Source organism: Salvia splendens, chromosome 2 (genome assembly GCF_004379255.2).
Source record: "Salvia splendens isolate huo1 chromosome 2, SspV2, whole genome shotgun sequence".
NCBI lineage: Eukaryota > Viridiplantae > Streptophyta > Magnoliopsida > Lamiales > Lamiaceae > Salvia > Salvia splendens.
The window spans coordinates 18251000-18270958 of NC_056033.1; the positions used below are offsets into that span (position 1 = coordinate 18251000).

At 35.1% G+C, this 19959-nt stretch overlaps 2 protein-coding genes across 2 annotated transcripts; one reads left to right on the forward strand and one right to left on the reverse strand.

The window, feature by feature from the left end:
• Positions 1-7430: 7430 nt before the first annotated feature.
• LOC121762369 (NAD(P)H:quinone oxidoreductase-like) lies at positions 7431-10108 on the forward strand. Its single transcript, XM_042158233.1, has 3 exons — positions 7431-7653; positions 8321-8509; positions 9562-10108. The coding sequence occupies exons 1-3, from the start codon at positions 7431-7433 to the stop codon at positions 9867-9869; spliced, it is 720 nt and encodes a 239-aa protein (XP_042014167.1). The 3' UTR covers positions 9870-10108.
• A 4554-nt stretch (positions 10109-14662) lies between these two features.
• Positions 14663-15426, reverse strand: LOC121765613 (sigma factor binding protein 2, chloroplastic-like). Its single transcript, XM_042161818.1, has one exon. It carries the CDS (start codon positions 15243-15245, stop codon positions 14775-14777), a length of 471 nt encoding a protein of 156 aa, XP_042017752.1. The 5' UTR covers positions 15246-15426; the 3' UTR covers positions 14663-14774.
• Positions 15427-19959: the final 4533 nt, after the last annotated feature.

The following is a 19959-nucleotide window of genomic DNA, read 5'->3' on the forward strand; positions in this document are numbered from 1 at the left end:
GGAGAAAAAATATAGTGGAAATAGAGTTAGTGGATTGTGAGATTCACTTCCAAAATTAGAAAATTTAGAAAACTTCTATTTTTAAAATACGGTCTAAAATGAAAATAATTTCTATTTTTAAGAAATGAGGTAATAGCATTTTGTAGTGATTCAAACTTTTCCAATTTGTGAAAGAAAATGTACTATTGATGCATCTAAATTCTTAATCCACACAAGTCAAAATAAAATGTGAAATAATCAATTACTACTTCCGTCCCTTAATAATAGAAACTATTTTCATTTTGCGTAGTCCTTTAAAAATACATACTTTCTAAAATTTTCATTTTAGGAGGTGAACCACACAATCACAACATTACTCTCACTACTTTTTCTCTTCATATCTCTGACTTTATTCATTTTTCTTTTTCTTCCTCTTACTTTACCAAATTTTCTCTTATTTTATCAATTGTTGATTAAAACCCGTATCGTTTCAAAATTTCTATTTTTTAAGGACGGAGGTAGTATCCGAGTATTTCTTATTGACAATTTTTTTGATTTTTTGTGACGACCTTTTAGTTTTGAAAAATATTTTTATTGGTTTTTGGAGGATTTCAAACGGTTTTATTAATAGAAATAAGGTATACTCCATTATTTTTTAGTTGAATTTGTATTGTAATTGTATCTAGCTGTTTTTTTTATTTTCTTTATTCTATTTTTATTAAAAAATATTTAAGCTGTAATCATCATCAGTTGAATTAATACCGATAGAAACCCGTCCACATTCATTGTATCTACACCAATACTTGGTTTTCCAAGTTTAGTACTCCCTCTGACTTCCGACTTCCGACTTCTGACTACTTTCGATTTTGGTTTATTCGAAAAAAATGGCTAAAAATAAAAACACATTTATCTCTAATTTATTTACCCTCTCTTATTTTATTTTTTTTCTACTCAATGCACAACATTAATTTGTATAAAATCCCGTGCCGGTCAAGGAATAGTTCATCTTCCTTAGTACATTTAAAAATAAAACTTTAAAATGTCACACTTTTAATGCATAATTGGTAAAATAATAAAAATAAATAAAAAAAGTATTATTAATATATTAATAGAGAATCAATTTCACTTTATTAGAAAGAATTTAAAAATATATTCTAAAAACTGTATCTATTTTTAAAGAAAGAACCAATGGAAATAATATATAATTTTAAAGAACTTTAAAGAACTGGGGGAGTTGGAGAATAAAATCTTTTAATGGATTTTATCTTGGTAGTATGCAAAATGAAATTAAAAATATAGTTGAATGACCCGAATTCCAAATGATGTCAAATCAAAGAGTTTGCTTTCGTGTTCAATTTTCATTGTGGTTGATTAGTCAGCTTTTGCCTATTGGTGATAAAAACAAATGAAAATATCTAAATTCGATCATAGATCCGCATGTAAATAGTAAAGATAATTAGGAAATATATTACTTTGTTCTTTAGTTTAAACTAATAAATGTAAATGTAATATCTTCCGCGTAGTATCTAATTCTTTCATTGATCTGAATATAATAGTTAATGGAGTAAATGTTAATGTCGTAATATATTAAGCATTTTGATCGGCCGTATAAGTGATGGAACATTTAATTTGTGAAATTAAATGATATAGAATAATGGTGGATCTAGGAATTTCAGATTAGGGATGCAACAAATTGTTACCTCAACATATAGATTTAAAATTCAGTCAGTTATTTTTTCCAGTGAGCCACTTGTACATAAAAATGGATTATTTATTATTATTATTATTATTGAAAATTTTTACTATTTAAAATGAAGATTCTTAAATATGTAGTATAAAATAGAAAATTTATTTTAGTCTAAAAATTGTTTTAAATATTTAAAATAAAATAAAACACATCATACTTTCTATATAATGTTAATATGAGCATTATTGACCATAATAAAAAATGTTATATCCACCATAATTAGTATAACAATGAACAAATTTAAACAAAAACACTAGATAGAATAGCAAAGGTATGGGTGATAGTATTCAAACCCTGGTCATTTTTTGGGTTAACAGATGAACATTTTACCACTAAACTATTCATAGTTTTGTGGGTATAACCGTACCCATTTGTACTTAATTTGGCTCGTTACTAATATACTCCTAGAATCGATATACATTCTCAGAAGATGATATGGTACATTCATTTTTTATACCGATTCCCGATAAATGAGAAATACCAATAATTAAAGTTATTCACGAGTTGTGAGATTAATTAATACTATGAGATTGTTAGGTTTGCAAGATTGTATATCCGGATTAAATATGTAGTATGTTTAGGTCATGATATTGAATCCCACAACTATCTTGGTACAATTTTATTTAGAAAACTGAACACTACCTATGTGTATTAATTATCCCTCATTGGTTTAGTCTTTAGAACTTTCATTAAACTTGTATTTAAGAAACTAAATTATTGCATGTAATGAATAATGTGCACAAATATGGACTATTAAGCTCACACTCACTCCGTCGGTGCCTGTGCAGGAGCCTTGGATCTTGACAATTGGTCTTTTGATCGTTGTTGGGGCTTGGGGTTTATTTGTGTCTCACTTAATATTTTTACTACTAAAATAGACTAATTAAAATGGTTCAATCATGCATTAAACACGTAGCCAACGTCGCGTGGCTTGATACACAACTATCCATTATTGACACATGTTCCGATACATCCGACCAAGTTCGCAATCCAACATGCGTCCTTGAACGACTCCTGTAACATGTGTAATGTCAACAGTTACGCTCCAATATTAATGGCAGATTTAATGTCTGCGTTGACTTTACATCTCCCAATGCAGTGGACTATGGCTATAAATAGGGTAGTCACTGTACACATTCAACATACAAAAATTCCCTTTGCATTCAACATACACACACTCTTTCTCTCTGCATTGTTTTTATGTTGAAACTCTGTCATCGTTATCATCTAGTTAGTCGGAGCTATGTTGTCAGCGGTGCTGGTACACTAGAGAAGAAACCATTTTATTTTTTGGGACGACAAGCCAAATCCGCTAGTACTACATAAGCGCATCTCGTTAGTTGGACAGAGGACTTCTCGACTCAGTTTTTACATTACGATTCTCTCATTTATTTCTTTTTGTAGTTTCAGTGTGTACTCAGTTTCTATTGTACTCTTCCTTTCTATTTTCTTTGGGTTGTATTACACCCGATAAATCTGTTTTTTGTACTCCATTTCTAACATCATGTACATGTACATACTTCTATACAATTTTGCCATATTGGGTTGTCCACCATTTAAAAACTCATTTACATTTCTTCCCTTTTTAATTAGTGGACTCCATACTCCACTAACTCATTAAACTCATTTCATTACTCCATTTATCCCATAGAAATAAGTTTAATTTCCTTTCATCCGTCCAATAGAAATTGTCTTATATCCATTTATGAAAATCTTTTTTCATTTTATTACTTTATCACATTATTTCACCTATTTTTTCTCATCCTTTCTTAATTTTATCAATTTCGCATTAAAACTCGTATCATCTTCAAATAGCGCATTTCTAGGGGAGGATGGCAGTATAAAATTAATATATAAAAATGAGACTCACGCTGCACTAATTTTTTTACACATTTGCTTTATAAAGTCAATCAATTTTTTAAAACTCGTGCAGAATCAGAATGTATCTTTAATTAGTGGATGAAGAGAGTATATATGAGTTTTATAATAAAATGTGAGTGGTATGAATTATTGAAATGTGAAGTTCATTATTAAAAGTAGTAAAATGTATATGTGTCAGTTAATTGTGGATGGCCTGAAAGGGAAAGTTGTGCTAATTAATTAATAGTAGTACTTATATATTACTTTCTTCATCCCATAAAAATAGCGACTCTTTTCATTTTGGCTTGTCGCATAAAAATAGTTCACTTTTATTTATGATAACTTCTCTCTAATTAGGTGTGCCTCATTCTTCACTAATATATTCGAATAAAACTTCTCTCTAATTAGATGTGCCTCATTCTTCACTAATATATTCCAATAAAATCTTTTTCCCACTTATAATCTATTTAACCAATTATAATATTAAATATGTGTCATCCTAAATATCTATATTTTTATAGAAGCAATGAGTATAAAAAAGGTTACTTATAAAAGTGATAGATATAAATATGTGAAAAAGCGACTTTGTTGACTTTTGATTACTACAGAACAAGTGGTATCACTTTATAAAAAGCAATTTATTCTCTAATAAGTTGGGTTTATTAAAACAGTCTAAAGCCAAATCTCATAAACTGGACACAATCGCATTTTGAGAAGCAAATAAAAATAAAAATAAAAACTGGAGTCGACCCAAAACTTATTAAAGGTTGTTGTATTTGTGATTTTTTATAATAATTTTTTTAGTATTCTTATACTATACACATATGTATTAATTATAAAATACTCCCGTCCTATAAAAAATTGTCTTTACTAGGGCAATATGAATTTTACTCCGTAATTAGTAAAGTAAAATAAAATTAAAAAAACACTATTTCTTATATCCACCATTTAAAGACTTTTAATTTGGCACAAGTTTTTATAAATTGTTTTAATACTAATATTTATAATACATAGGTGTTTAGTTATAGGGATAATTGTCATTTAGTTCATGAAGTTTGGTCAATTCTGATTTGTCCATGAACTTGAAATTGGAATATCAAATTATGAGGTTTTAATTTTTCTCAATTGTCTCATTCATACACAAATTGAAAATTTTTAACGACAATATTTCAATATTAATAAGAAGATAAATAATAAAATATAAAAATATAAAAGAAATAAAATACCTATTTAATGGAACACGTCATTTTGTATATAGTGAAAAGACGACATTTTGCCATGAATATGACAATTGAAAAAAAATTAAAACTTTATAATTTTATATTCTTATTTAAATCATAAAATCAATCGAAATTTAACCAAAAACTTCATAATTTAAATAAAAACCCTTGATTACGTATTTCGTTCAACCCGTTGTCCTAACCAATGATTAAACATCAATTTCTTCAAAAAGTTTAGAATTTTCCATTAATATATGAGTAAATCGATATTTTATATGCCATTAATTTTAGTGGCTCCATTAAAAAATGATCGAAAAATACCCAAATTATGTTTATACAACCATAACACCAAGAATATACTCCAATTAAAACTGAAAAGATTAAGGATCGCGTGTTTTTGATTTAGGTACAATAATTGATCCCCAATTAATCAGGTTGTAGGACCTGCTATGGAATATGCACCACCTTATTTCCCGGTTCACGAATATGAATTCCGTTTTTCCATTTTAGTCTATTTATTAATAAAAATCGCGATTCATTTTTACTATAAATGATAGAGTATCACATTTCGGTAACTTATTCCACTCACATTTAGTTTAAAACTAATACTTCATATGTGCTATTAAAAATGAAACATTTTCCTTTTTGAGTTGTTCATTAAAAATTAAATGTTCTATAAAATGGAAATAACACTATCTATCAAAAATCAAATGTTTCATATTTATTGGGACGGAGAGAGTATATACAAGTGAGATCCATACTCTACTAAGAGCATCCACAACCGTGCTCTTGCCAACGAGCACGGTTGTGGGTCCGACCTCACTTTTTCTGCCTGCTCTTAGGCAAGAGCAAAACACCCACAGCCGTGCTCTTCCCCAAGGACGAGCACAAGGGTCCCGCCATTCTATTATTCAATTTAAATAAAAACATTTCCATAATATTAAAATTCATTAAAAAAACTGAAATAATATTACAAATTACAAATAATAAAAATTACATAATTAAAATCCTAAAAATTAAAATTACATAATTAAACTCCTACAAATTAAAAATTACATAATTAAAGGCTAAAAATACCCCCGTGGAAGACTATTCATCCAGCGGCACTACCCCCAATTATTTTTGGAGACCCAATATCATGGCCTCATGCGATCGAAGTTGCGCGGGGGTCATAGTTGACCTATCGGCCATATTGAGTTGGACCAAATCTCCCACAACGAGTTGGTTGGGGTGGAGGTGGCGCATAGGGAACGGGAACGGGAGCGGGTTCGGGAGCATCGCCGGATGGAGTCGCGGCGCGACGGCGATTGACCGCCGCCTTCTTCCTTCCTTGCGGTGGCGTTGGGAACAGCTCGGGCCGGCGTCGGGGCTACCCAAGTTAGATCCGGCAAGTTGGCTAGCCACGTCTTCGGAGCCGGCGTCAGATAGGGATACCGACCTTGACCGTTTGGATGAGCCGCTAGAGTAGGATGTTACGCCCCCCTATACTTCAGATGCGACCGCGTCTCCTGCCAAATGTTGAGGTACTTGAACGGCTTGTAGTTCATGGATTGTTAGGTCGACAAGGCGGAACTGATGATGTCGACCTCGCTCTGGCCACTCCCCGCCGACCGCTCTTCCTGGAGGTAATACCCCTGGAACTTTTGGATTTCTTCGTTGGCTTTGTATATGGCGTTGTGCACCATACTCTAGTTGCGCTCGATTGTTCGCGCCGGCCGGTTTCATTGTACCGGTGACAGATGCGCCACCAATAATGATCGTCGGATTGGTTCGGGCCAACCTCCGGATCTTCAGAGATTGACAAGAACGCCTTGAACAATTGCTCCATCTCCGCCGGAGTGTACGGTGTGCGGACAACGCGAGTAGGAGGAGTTGGAGTTTGGGAGGGGCTGCTCGACCTCGCTCTAGGCTCGGGTGTCCACCCGTATAGCCCTTCGGGGGCATCTTGGTCGTCGATCGGGTAAGGCCGGTAGCCACCCGGAACTCCCGAACTTTGGGTTTGTGGAGGGGCTGAATATTCCGTTTCCGGACTAGGAAACGGTTGTGAACCGACACAATCGGGGTTCCAACCGTGGGAGCCCGGGGGGTGATCGCCGTGGCTGGACATTGTTATGTTGTAGGAGTGGAAGAAAGATTGAGAATAGAAATGAGAGAATGTAGATGAGAATGGAAATGAGAGAATGTAGATGAGAATTGTGTAGTGTGGTGTGAATTTTTGGGTGTGAAAGTGGGGGTATTTATAGATGAAAATGTGTATTTTTGGGGGGAAAAATGAAAAAAATTAAAAGTGGGTAGAAAATGGATATAATTTTTTTGGGAAGTGGGAAAATATTTTTTTTTTATTTTTAATTGGGTTTTTAATTAAAAACCGATTTTAAAAAAAAATCAAATTGCCAACGGCTTTGCCGTTGGCCAATCAGCGCCTGCCACATCACCTGCTCGCTGGCACGGACGTTCTCGATGCATCGAGCAGCGCCGTGCCAGCGGCGCGAGCGCAGCGGCGGACGAGGTTTCCGTGCCGCTGGTACGGACGGACGGACGCCGTCCTGCTCACCGTTATGGATGCTCTAATATTTTTATATATATTTTTCTTAACATATCTTTAAAACTTGTGTCGATAAAAAATGAGACTCGACGGAGAGAGTATTTTAAAACACTTTTCCCTCAATGGCAGATCCACACCAACTACTGTAACTCTTCTTCTTTTATGTACTCTTCATTTCCTGATTGCTTCACCTACAACAAAATCAATGGCGGCTGCACCTACATATCCCCCACTCATCAAAGTCGCTGCTCTCTGCGGTTCCCTCCGTAAAGCTTCCTACAATCGCGGCCTCCTAAATGCCGGTATTCTCTCTTTTACTTCTCTCTTTTACTTCTCTCTCTACTCTCCACCTTTTTCTGCTCACACACACACACAGTAGCTATATTTGCTTCTTTTCCCCAATTTAACTTGATTCCATTGCTATTTCGCTCTGATGTTCGCCTAGTAATGCTAATTTCTACTTCGTTGAATATCATTATTGCTGTTCCAACACCATATGGTAGAAGATTGATCTCGGATTGTGTGTTTTGTGACTTGTCATTGCTGTTTTCTGTGTTATTTATTCATCTTTTCGATTGATCATAAACGATCGATGTATTATTTATGAATTTCTATTGTTATTTTCAATTTTATTGAATTTGTTTTGAATTTATAATCAACGATCTATGCATTGAAGATGTTGTTGCGATTATTGTTTGCGAATAGAAGGTGATGTGGAAAAGAGATAGTAATAGGAACTGTATTGTTGATAGGAATGATGAATTAGTAAAAGATCATATTAGGATTTTCAAAGATACCTATTACATCTCAGCTGTAATCTATTTATCTTGTTTCCTAACTCATCGATCTGTTGTTATAACCGTTTCTTCTTTCATTCTTTTGCTGTTGAATTAATAGAAGATCATATTAGGATTTTCTAGGTATAATTTTACCATTATTATTATTAATTTGTTTTGAATTGGTGATCAGCAATCGATATATCGAAGACATTTAAAGGTTTGGAGGTAGAGTATGTGGATATATCAGGGTTGCCGTTCTTGAACACCGATCTTGAGGTGAATGGAACGTATCCACCTGCAGTGGAGGCTTTCAGGGAGAAGATAGCTGCTGCTGATAGTGTACTCTTTGCTTCACCTGAGTACAACTACTCTGTAACCGGTATTCTACTATTCCTTGTCTCATACAAATTATCAGAATTTCGTGGTTAGTTTGTGTTGTATTCTTAATTCCGATTTGTATGCTTGTGAGCTTTATTCTTTCAGTCTTGAGTTTGCTGTGAGGTAATGTACCATTTCAAGTAAGCTCATGATGCTGCATTCTCTGCTAACGATGAGTTTAGCACGATTCGTTATTCTTTAAAATAATTGATGCAAGGACTAATTCATGTCTTTCTTGGGGAGAAATTATAATTATTTTTTTAAGTTGGCGAGGATTGTTGAAAATGCAGAGAAACGAGAGCAAAAAATAGAATTAGTTTGGTCAATTTTTATGTGATTACATTGCAGAAGATGAAACCACAACCTAACTAGCACTTACACTTTCGCACTTGAAAAATAAATGAAATCTCTTATATTGAAGAACATAGAATTTATGCATCTCGTCAGTGCGATCTGCAGAATGATGTGAAAAAATTGAATTCCGGGAACTAGGGACTGTGGAAAAGGATGTCATTCTGTTTTACAGCAGGGAATGCATCTGTTTTTGTTGTTATCTGTCCTCTAAGCTAATTCAGTTTTGCTTGAGTTTTTGTGAGTTCATTGTAAATTTTGGCCCCTGATTCTTCTTCCTCCGCACCACAATCCTAACTCATGATATAGAATCGGTACAAGATTCTTGAATGGACTAGCTACCAGTCATGGAACTTGCATCATAATAATGCTGTCGCTCATCTCCATTCTCATTCAGGGATATAAACACTAGTAAAATTAAAGATACAAAATGACACGTATGGTGGCTACAATATTAAAGAAATAAGATTTCAAATTTGAAATTTTATGAGGTTTTGTTATGATTTTAGAAAATGTTGTTGCCTTTTTGTTCCCATGAGGTAGAAAGCCGGATAATGGAGTAGGAAATGATCACTGAATAATCATGCTCACCTGTCATATGTTGTGTATGTGTGTTTTCAACTTTTAATTTGACATGCCTCTAGTCATTACTTTTTTACATCGGTATGAACAATGCCTGCATTTTCTTTTTGATTGGCTTAGGACCTCTGAAAAATGCTATTGACTGGGCATCTCGGCCCCCAAATGTGTGGGCTGATAAAACTGCTGCAATTGTGAGCGCTGGAGGAGGTTTTGGTGGAGGCCGATCCCAGTATCATCTCCGTCAGATAGGCGTTTACATTGATCTTCATTTCATCAACAAACCAGAGTTCTTCCTCAACGTCTTTCAGTCTCCTTCTAAATTTGATAGCGATGGCAACTTGCATGACGATTTAACCAAGGAAAAGCTGAAGGCGCTTCTCTTATCCTTGCACGGGTTCACGCTCCGTCTCCAAGGTAAGTCTGCATAGTCTGTCACAGCCTGCTTGTTGTGCTTCTAAATTTGAGTGCTTTTAACATCAATCTGTGTTGTTTCATTTGCCTTTATTATGTCATTTAAATATTTTCTAAGCCATCAAAGTGTTATTCCTCCATGGCTACGTTTGTCAAGTGGAGTTTATGAGAATTGTAAATTGATTAATGTGGTGATGAAACAGCGTGCAGTATCATTTGCAGATTGGGGCAATAATTGAAAATTTACTTTGATTAACATTCTATTATTATGACCTTGTAATATATCTTGTAATTGAAGTAATGATAGAAGGATAATTCATGATGGAATGCTTATTCATCTTCCACTTCAAATATCTTACCAATTGAGATAAATTTTCCTAAACATCTTACCAATTGAGATACTACATGTTTTTCTTTGATATTGATATCGTATTTACATCAAATGATCACAAAATTAATTAGGGTTTTTGCCTATAAAATTATAAAGTCTAGTCAAACTCTAGTTTAACCTACACTTTTCAAAATTGAATGATAACTTAAGCAGTTTCAAAAAAATTTCAATTGTCACATAATAACTATTTTGGATGCAAATTTGATGCTAAATTGGTGCGTACTTATAAAATTTCGATGTTGTCAATGAATAATGACATATATGTATATTAGTGTAGCAATGATAGGAGTGCAATTAGCCAACCTTATGATGGAAGAATCGAGACGCACTAAATTAAACTGGAATTAACTAGAAATTAAAAACGATCATTTGCTCTTGCGAGGCCTTGATCTATGGAGTACTAAACTTCAAATTATATTTCCCCTTCAATGATTGGGGCTATATATGCTTGAGACTCCTACTTCATCTAGGAAAGGAAATAATTAAATACTACTCTCTCGTTTCATAATAACTGTCACACTTGGGTAATGACAAGTGATTTTATGAGAGGTATTGTGAGCTAAGTGGAGAGAAAAAATAGTATATTTATATTAATGTGAGTGAAGAACATTTTTATCAGATAAAATATGACATCTTTTATTAAATAAATTAAAAATGAAAGTGTGACATTTATTATAGGACGAAGGGAGTCCAAAACCAAAAAGGATTCCAAAATATAGACATAAAAATCATCTTGGATATGTGTCGCGCCATGTTCATGCTTATCTCGTTTTTCTTTCTCACTATCTTCTTCTTCCCATATATACGTAATTATCTTACGGGGACCTCTTGTAGATGATTAAATGACGTAATATTGAGCTTAAGAAACTGAATATAGTAGCACAAATTTGATCAACTACGACAATTGAGAATTTCGAATTATTATGATTTGCCATTCAATTTTTTTTGAAAGGTCTGGGATGAATCAGATTTTGATCAAACTTAGTAATTTTATATTCAATGAACACATTAATTATTATTTTTGTGTCAATCTGATACGAACCTCTATTATTATTATTTAGTTTAGATATTATAGGGATTTAGCATATCTTTTTCTATATCTTTGTTTTCTTGTTCATTAAGTCAGTAGCATTATAAATAGGATAGACGGTTATCTTTTTTATTCATTCAATCAATTAATGAAATATTTTCTCCACCAAGGATACCATGTGTTTTTCAATCATAACTTTGGATTCCCTCCGCCGATCCTAATTGGACGCCGGAGTATTCTATCAGCCGCCGAGTTATCTGCCCGACGGGAGCGACTCCCGCGCACAGAAACTCTGCCACCGTCCGCCGAGCCTATTGGTCGCCAGAAATTTATCTCCACCGCCGAGCGAAACTCGCCGCCGGTGCTTGTTAAGGGAAACACCCTTAACAACTGGTGCTTTCATTCAGTACTCATGAAGCGTTACAACAACAACAACGGAAAGTCAGTTTGGGGGCAGAATCGCCAAGATTCTTACCCAGTTAACAGGTTTGGGGGTCCCCCACCAATCGGAGGCCACGGCGGCGGTGGCGGGTACCATCGTTCGTCAGGGGACGACGGTGACCTAAAGGGTCGCCCAACGGACGAACACCATCAGGACGATCACGTCAGCACCAAACTTGATCGTGTATTGGAGAAACTTGATAAGTTGGACGTATGGAGAGAGGAAGCCGATCGTAGGTTCGACAACCTTGACCCTTCGTTAACGCGCAACTTGGAGATGCCAACCGGGTTCGACGACGGGATGACCCATTGTGGGACGACAATAGGAGAAGGAGACCGATGGAGAGAGGGTTTCAGCCGAGAAACCCTACTTTTTGCTTCCGCGAGGAGAGGGGCCGAACGGGCCCCGGTTGGGATATTCAAGGGGACAGACATCATAATTTCAACCGCCCCGCTTCGTGTTGGGACCCACCGCATCGTTACCAATCCCACGTTGCGGGCTATGAGAAACTGCAGCGGGTTAAGATGCACCCCCGATTCAACGGATCTGACGCAACTAATTGGGTGTCTAGGGTACAATACTACTTCGACCACGTTATGATGCCCGACGCTCAGCGTACGCTGTAATGTTGTTTGATCCGCCGGCGGCGGAGTGGGTTTTTAATTATTGCGCAAACAACTATTTCGTCGCGTGGCAGGATTTCTTGGAAGATGTACGACATCGTTTTGACGGGCAGAGTTTTAAGAATTATTATGGCCTTCTCACCAAGCTTACTCAGACATGAACAGTGCGGGAATATCATGATACTTTCGACAGGTACCTCAACAGGGTGCAAGGGGTCCCGGAATCGGAGTTATTCACACTCTTTGTCGCAGGCCTTAAACCAGACATGCAGGAGCGTCTGCAGTTACATCGCCCCTCGTCGCTTGCAGCCGCGATGGCCTTAACGTTGGAGTTAGCAGACATTCAGGTAGGTCGTGGCCAGCCATCGACAACGCCTACGAGTTCGCGTCGGCCTTGGCAGAATCGGGGGCCTCGAGGGCAGCTAGGGGGGTCTCCTCTTCGCAACCCCTTTCTCAGCTTGCATCGGGATCTGTCCCCACATCGGACTACTCATCACATGAACCACCAACACATGTGGATCCCATTGTTCGTGGGTTTGTAAAATTCCGACCTTTGCCGCAGCCTCCACTGCAGCATCGCTTTCGGAGTGAGGTAGATGAGGGCAGATGTTATGGAGAGGTCGTTACTCACATGCATTCGCCAACACGAGACGGCGACGAGGAGCTTTGTGATTCAGAGGACTCCATAATAGATGCAGAGCTTTGTGATTCAGAGGACTCCATATTAGAGGAGGAGCGTTGTGATTCAGAGAACTCCATATTAGAGACAGTAGCAAAGAAACTCATGGATCGTGGCTTGCCTAATGAGAATCGGGGATCTAGGGAAGGTAGAGATGGCAGACTCGAAGACCAACAAGTTTCATCTTTCGATGAAATCTACCCACCGTGCAGCCCCGATATGAGTAAAGAGAATGAGGAAGATGCATTGTTAGACGATGTAGAGGAGGACGATTCCACTGATGAAGTGAATAAGGTCGTCGCCTCACTCAATGTTGTTCAAATGTCATCCAAAAATGTTCTTGGAAATTGTTGGGGCAAGAAAGGAGATAGTGCTTACACCGATTTGCCCGTAATTGCTTGCGTATATGTGGATTTGAATGTCGGTGATGTTCCAAGTATGAATCATCGATCAACATCGCTCGACAAAGATGCAAGGTTGATCCCTCCGAGTAATGACATGGCATGCTTGGGCATTCTGGGAGGCGTGGACAAGCTTTTCGATTTGGCAAGGAATTTTTCCGACAAAGTTGGGTCTCCTTTGTTGATTTTTTATGGAAGTGAAGAAGAGAGACGTTCATCTGTTCGGTGTGTGTTTGATCCAGGAGGAGTTGCCTCGCCAAAGCTTCTGCTTTCAACTCTCCTTTTTGCTTCGTGGTTCCCACCTTGAGGACAAGGTGGATTTTAACCGTGGGGGAGTTGATACGAACCTCTATTATTAATATTTAGTTTAGATATTATAGGGATTTAGCATATCTTTTTCTATATCTTTGTTTTCTTGTTCATTAAGTCAGTAGCATTATAAATAGGATAGACTGTTATCTTTTTTATTCATTCAATCAATTAATGAAATATTTTCTCCACCAAGGATAACGTGTGTTTTTCAATCCTAACTTTGGATTCCCTCCGCTGATCCTAATTGGACGCCGGAGTATTCTATCAGCCGCCGAGTTATCTGCCCGACGGGAGCGACTCCCGCGCACAGAAACTCTGCCACCGTCCGCCGAGCCTATTGGTCGTCGGAAATTTATCTCCACCGCCGAGCGAAACTCGCCGCCGGTGCTTGTTAAGTAAAACACCCTCAACACAATCTTAGTATTGTTCTCTTTATTGAGCAATACCATTTTGTATCGAACTCATTCTCATTTTTTAAGAAACATGATATTATCACCACAAAAAAATTATCATTGTTCCTATGCTACAATATCATTTTTCAGCATTTGAGATAAACATTAGGATTTATTTAAAATTTGGAAATATTTTAGAAGAGAAAAATTAATTTCCATATAGGATTTCAGAAGAATAACCGTTTGGGATCTTATATTCAAATATAAAAAATGTCTTTTCATTTAAAAATAAAAAGGTATTAATCATAGTCACTAGATCCTAGGATTATATAGTCCAAATTGTATTGTTAATTATTATTGAAGTGATATGGGTTATTATTTTATTACAATCATAAATACATATATACCCTATATACGTTGGATTGCACACACAACTAACGTCAAAAAGATATGTTTCTTGATATAACTTGAAATTAGGTATTATTCATGTCTCAATAAAAAACACCTAATTCCAAGTACCCTAGCCATAATAAATAAATATAAGCGAAGCAATATTATCCTACAAGATTGTATAAACATATGATACAAAGATAGTAAAAAATACAAATGGAGTGATACTGACCATGGCCTATAAACACTAAAAAAAATAATTTCATAGCAATTCATCGAAGCTTCCAAGAACATCAAGTTGCGAAGGGTCATAAAACGAATTGGACGAAAATATCCCTTGAAATTGCTCTCTCATTTGAGAAGTGAACACACTAATGTCCATCTGCTCTTGGAAGGAGTCGGAGCTAGTAGGGGTATCTTCGGTAGATACCGACGAATAAGTCTGGTTTTGGCCGTCGTTCATCTGCTTAGCCAGAGATTGATCGTCACAATCAATCTCATGATAGAAGTCTTTCGCCAAATAATTTGTGTTCTCATCCATGTATTGGGACACATCAGAATTTATACCTGTGAGTTCTTGCACAAGTGACCTAAATCTCGAGGCGCTCGTCTTGACCTTCATGGGGCTAGAAATGTAAACCACTTTGAGTTGGTCGCTCTTCTTTTTCTTGCCTTTGTAACCTTTCTTGAGGCTCCTCACCAATCTTGGGATGCTTCGATCATCGCAGTTCATTTCTTATAGGGAAGATATTTTTTGAGGGGCTTTGATGATTGATGGGACAGAGATTTTGGTTGAAGTATTATAGGATTAGTAGATGGCATACATACATATATATATAGGTATCTAACTATGTGTGGATGTAAAGAGGCAATCCACGAAAGGGTGTTTCTTGGAAATTGGTGAAGATTGAAAAAAATGAAGAAAATGGAAAATATTCGGATTGATTAGGAGATAGGAAGGTTGGAGGAAAAGGGAATAAATTCTGTAAAGGTGCTTGGATGACCCGCAAACTAAACAAACCATGTATGATATTTATTTGACTTAATTTTTAATATATAAGTAAATCTAGACAGTATGATATTTTATTTGATTTATTATATAAGTAATTTTAGACCGTGTCTATCTTGCTTTGTTAGTTTTATCTTTACTTTAATTATTATCTTCAATCACACACCTTTTTAATATTGATTTGACCTTCTTATACTTTATTTATTTTTTAAAAATAGAAACTATTTTTTTAGTTGGTCCCTAAAAATAAAAACATTCTATTTAAAGAAAAAAAATTTCTTTCTAATAAGACGGGATTCATTTTCCACTAACACACTTTTCTTTTTACCTCTCTTTTACTTTTTTAATTTTGCATTAAAACTCGTGTAGTTTAAAAGTTCATATTTTTAGGAATACAAAGGGAGGAGTAGAATTGCGTACTTTGTCAATTAAAAGCAAAATTGTACTTTAAGCTAAAAATATCTATTTATTTTATTATTTTATACTATTTTTATAGATATTTTTATTTTTTCATTATAAAACTAAATGCTTTGGTATATTAAATTTTAATTTATTTTTAGTTTTACCTTATATACATAGGATATGATTGCTTTTGGCATTGAAAGAGAAATTTGACATATGATAATCCTCACGTGCGCAGCCTTAGGTGACTAGGGAAATGTAATGGCTCTGTTTTATACACGTAAGGAGTATTAAAATATGAATAGAGAAACCTATGGAATATGTGTAAATGCAAGGTATGTGGAAAAAAATTGATGAATGTATTTGTTTTTCTAATATTAAATCCTCGAATAGAAATTGGACATGAAGGGAAAGGTTGCCGTCGGCTTCTATCTACTAAAATAACAAATTTGTTTCATGATTGTTCTTTCAAAAATGAGACTGAACTTGATATAAAGCTATGAATGCCAGTAAATAAGAGGGTTAGACTTTAGAGTTTGAAAATTTGAACTTAATAAAATTATAATTTAATTAACCTGCAATTTGAGTAGGATTGGTCGAAATCAATAGGTTGCTCGATGTGTTGGATATAGGTGCAACTATTATTTATGTTCCTTAGGTTTGACATCTAATTTGTCATTATTGTCGATTCTTATACTCCCTTCGTCCGATAAAAATATGGCCATTAGGACGACACATAAATTAATACATAATTGACAAAGTAAGAGAGATAAGAAGAATGATAGTTAAAAATGAACCTCGTGAAATTAAAAATATTTAGGGATCTAGTCCAATTTAAATTTATTACTTTAATATAGTGATAATAACTATAATAATTAAAATTTTATATAGTGTCATCAATTTCAAAAATTTTGCAATTTGATAGGGTGTGATCTACGAGGGAAACAAATTTCTTCCTAAATCGACAGGAATCCTCAATCGAATCCAACTAAAAAGGCTCAAATAATATATACTCCATCCATCCCAAGGTAGCTGGGGCATTTCATTTAGGCATGTGATTTAAAAAATTAATGTGTTAAAAGTTAAATTGGAGAGAGTAAAGTAAAGAAGAGAATAAAGTAAGAGATATGAACAGAGAATAAAGTATAAGAAAGGATAATGTTTTTGTCAAAAAAAGAAATGACTCAACTACCTTGGACAATCCAAAAAGGAATACTACTCAACTATTTTGGGATAAATAGAGTATTCCATTTTTTGTTCTCTTTACGCTTACTTGTGGTTAATTTAGGCCAAAAAAACTTTCAAAACACTTGCATGGTCAAAATTACTAAGTGAACTCGTATGCATCATGCTCAATCCAATTCATTTTCAAACTTAAAACAAAAGATAAGAGTATTAGATTATGACAAACGGTCAAATTAGGTTTAGCCTACTCCCTTAATTGCCTAAAAATAAATTTTTTTTCTCCTTTTGATGTGTTCTAATAATATAAACTTTCTGTTTTAGAAAAACGTGTTACCTTGTAGAAGACGAAGATTGTAGTAAAGACTATATTTATAGGTGTTAAATATAGGGTCGCGTTATGATAATACTAATTTATAGTAATAACTAATAATTTTCAATTCCGTGTATTAAATTATCAACACAAAGGTAAAATTATATCAATACATCATGTAAATTTAATATCAACATAAATTTATATTTTTGTGTTGATATTTTTAATATACAAAATTAAAATTAGTTATTAATTATTACTGTAAATTAGTTAACACTTTTACTAGTGATTGAGTATATTCACAACTGTGTAAATATTATTTTACGAAATATTTTTTGAATGACATGGTCCCATACGAAGGAACTATTTTGCTAGCCTTTCATGGATGCCTGTGTATTTATTACCCACGCATAAATCATAATCTTATAAGAGCGTTTACAATGGTAAATCATCTAATCTCTCAACTATTCATAAGCCCTACATCAGTTTTAATTATTTTTTATTTGATCTCTTAATTAAGATACTATACTTGCAACAATTCATTTCATTCCTTAACTATTCATGGATTCTATTATTATGTTCTTCAATTTACAAATACAGTTAATAAAAACATTTCATTAATAACAAAATTCATTAAAAAATATCTGAAAATTACATTACAAATTCCTAATAATTAGAACTTACTACCTCCGTCCCAGTCAAGATGCCCACAATCTTGAATGGCACGGAGTTTTAGGAAATACTCCCTCCGTCCCAACTAAGTTGAGTCACAATTTTTGGGCACAGAGATTAAGAAATTGTGTTGAAAAGTAAGATAGAGGAATAAAGTAGAAAAGATAAAGAGAGAGTAAGGTAGGTGATGGAATAAAGTAAGATAATTAAATGTTTTATTTTTTGTTAAAAAAGAAATGACTCAACTTAGTTGGGACTGAAGGAGTGTTATTTAGTGCAATATAGTAGAGACATAGAAAAGGTAGTCAGGTGTTTTAATGAGGAAAGATGAGAGATGAATTTGTTTCTGATTAGAAAGTGGATATCTTAAGTGAGGCAAACTAAAAATGAAAGATGAACACTTGAGTGGGACGGAGGGAGTACATAATTTAAATTCTAAGAATTCAAAATTGCATAATTTAAATCCTAAAATTAAAGAACCATAAATGTGTGACGAATGAGGTATTTATAGATGATTTTGTGATTAATTTGAGGATAAAGAAAATAAAAAATGAAAACACAATGGTAATACTCCCTCCGTCCCAGTTTAGGAGTGCAATTTAGCTAGGGCACGAGTTTTAAGAAATTATTGGAGTGTGTAATAATTGAAGTGAGGTAGTGGAAAGTGTGACCCTTTTGACTTTTTGTATGTTTAGGATTTTGTTTTGTTTTATTTTTATGAAAGTATTGGCATTTGAGTGTAAATTTCATCAACAATAAAGTTAAATTTTATGTCCAAATATGGTAAATTTTAAATGAGTCTCTTAAACTGGGACGGATGAAAATGACAAAACATGACTCTTAAACTGGGACAGAGGGAGCATTTGGGATAGTCGGGAAAAAAAATCAGTCAAAAACGACTCCCACTCTCGGGGGGAGGAGGCGTCACCGCCTACTTCAGGGTGCGCCATGTGGTGGGGTGCGTGGTTCACCAAACAGAGCCGTGGTCTCCGCGACGAGCCACACTCCCTACGCAAGATGAACGCAACGGTAGCTCGATGCGGTTCTCGCCAACTACCATCATTGCGAATGCTCTTAATTGCAAATATTGACTATAAAATCTTATTTGTAGGATGCACACAATTAAAAATCAATAACAAGCGTACAACGTTTGGGGAGTACATAGTTTGAAACACGAGAAAGTTAGGTCAAATAATGAGGTAAGGAGTGACGCAGGTTTAAGATTGTGACTTCTATGCTTTTCCGTTATTTCTAGATAAGAAAAAGAAACTTCCGCAACAAAACCTTAATATATTGACCACATTGTCGTAATCAAAAAGTAGAATAAAATGAAATGAATAACAATGATGAAAAGCAGTTGCATTTTTTGAAGAGAGGAAAAGCATGTGATACTATACATCATATTTGCCCTCAATCAGTACGGTAATCAATCTAGAACACTTTGCGTCATGCACAATTGAATAACTTATGGTAAGTGTAACCCATCATTTCCATGAGACTAAGCTTTGGGGATATTGTCAATAACAAGATATTTACATATTACTCTACAATTTTAATTGAGTACATTTTTGTATGAGTTGTGGCAATAAATTTTTGTACGATGATCCATAGTTTAGAGCACACAGTATACGGGCGTGAATCGGCCACCGTGCCATCGCCGCCCCCGTCGGCTGTTATTGGGGGAGAGGGGGGGGGAGTGAGCGACGGCGCTCGACGTGCTCCGTAGGGAAGGGCCGGACGCCGATTGGCGCATATTGCGCGCCAATTAGGCGCCGAGCGGCGTTTTTCAAAAATACCATACTACCATTTCATTTTTAACCCAATTTTCTCACTTCTCACTTCTCTCTAAAAATTACTTTCAGTGTTGAG

Bases quoted from the DNA above. Each gene is read 5' to 3' on its own strand.
- LOC121762369 (XM_042158233.1), top strand. From the start codon at position 7,431: ATGAGACTCGACGGAGAGAGTATTTTAAAACACTTTTCCCTCAATGGC. The intron at 7,654-8,320 runs GTATTCTCTCTT...ATTGGTGATCAG, and splicing joins TCGCGGCCTCCTAAATGCCG to CAATCGATATATCGAAGACA. The intron at 8,510-9,561 runs GTATTCTACTAT...TGATTGGCTTAG, and splicing joins GTACAACTACTCTGTAACCG to GACCTCTGAAAAATGCTATT.
- LOC121765613 (XM_042161818.1), bottom strand. From the start codon at position 15,245: ATGAACTGCGATGATCGAAGCATCCCAAGATTGGTGAGGAGCCTCAAG.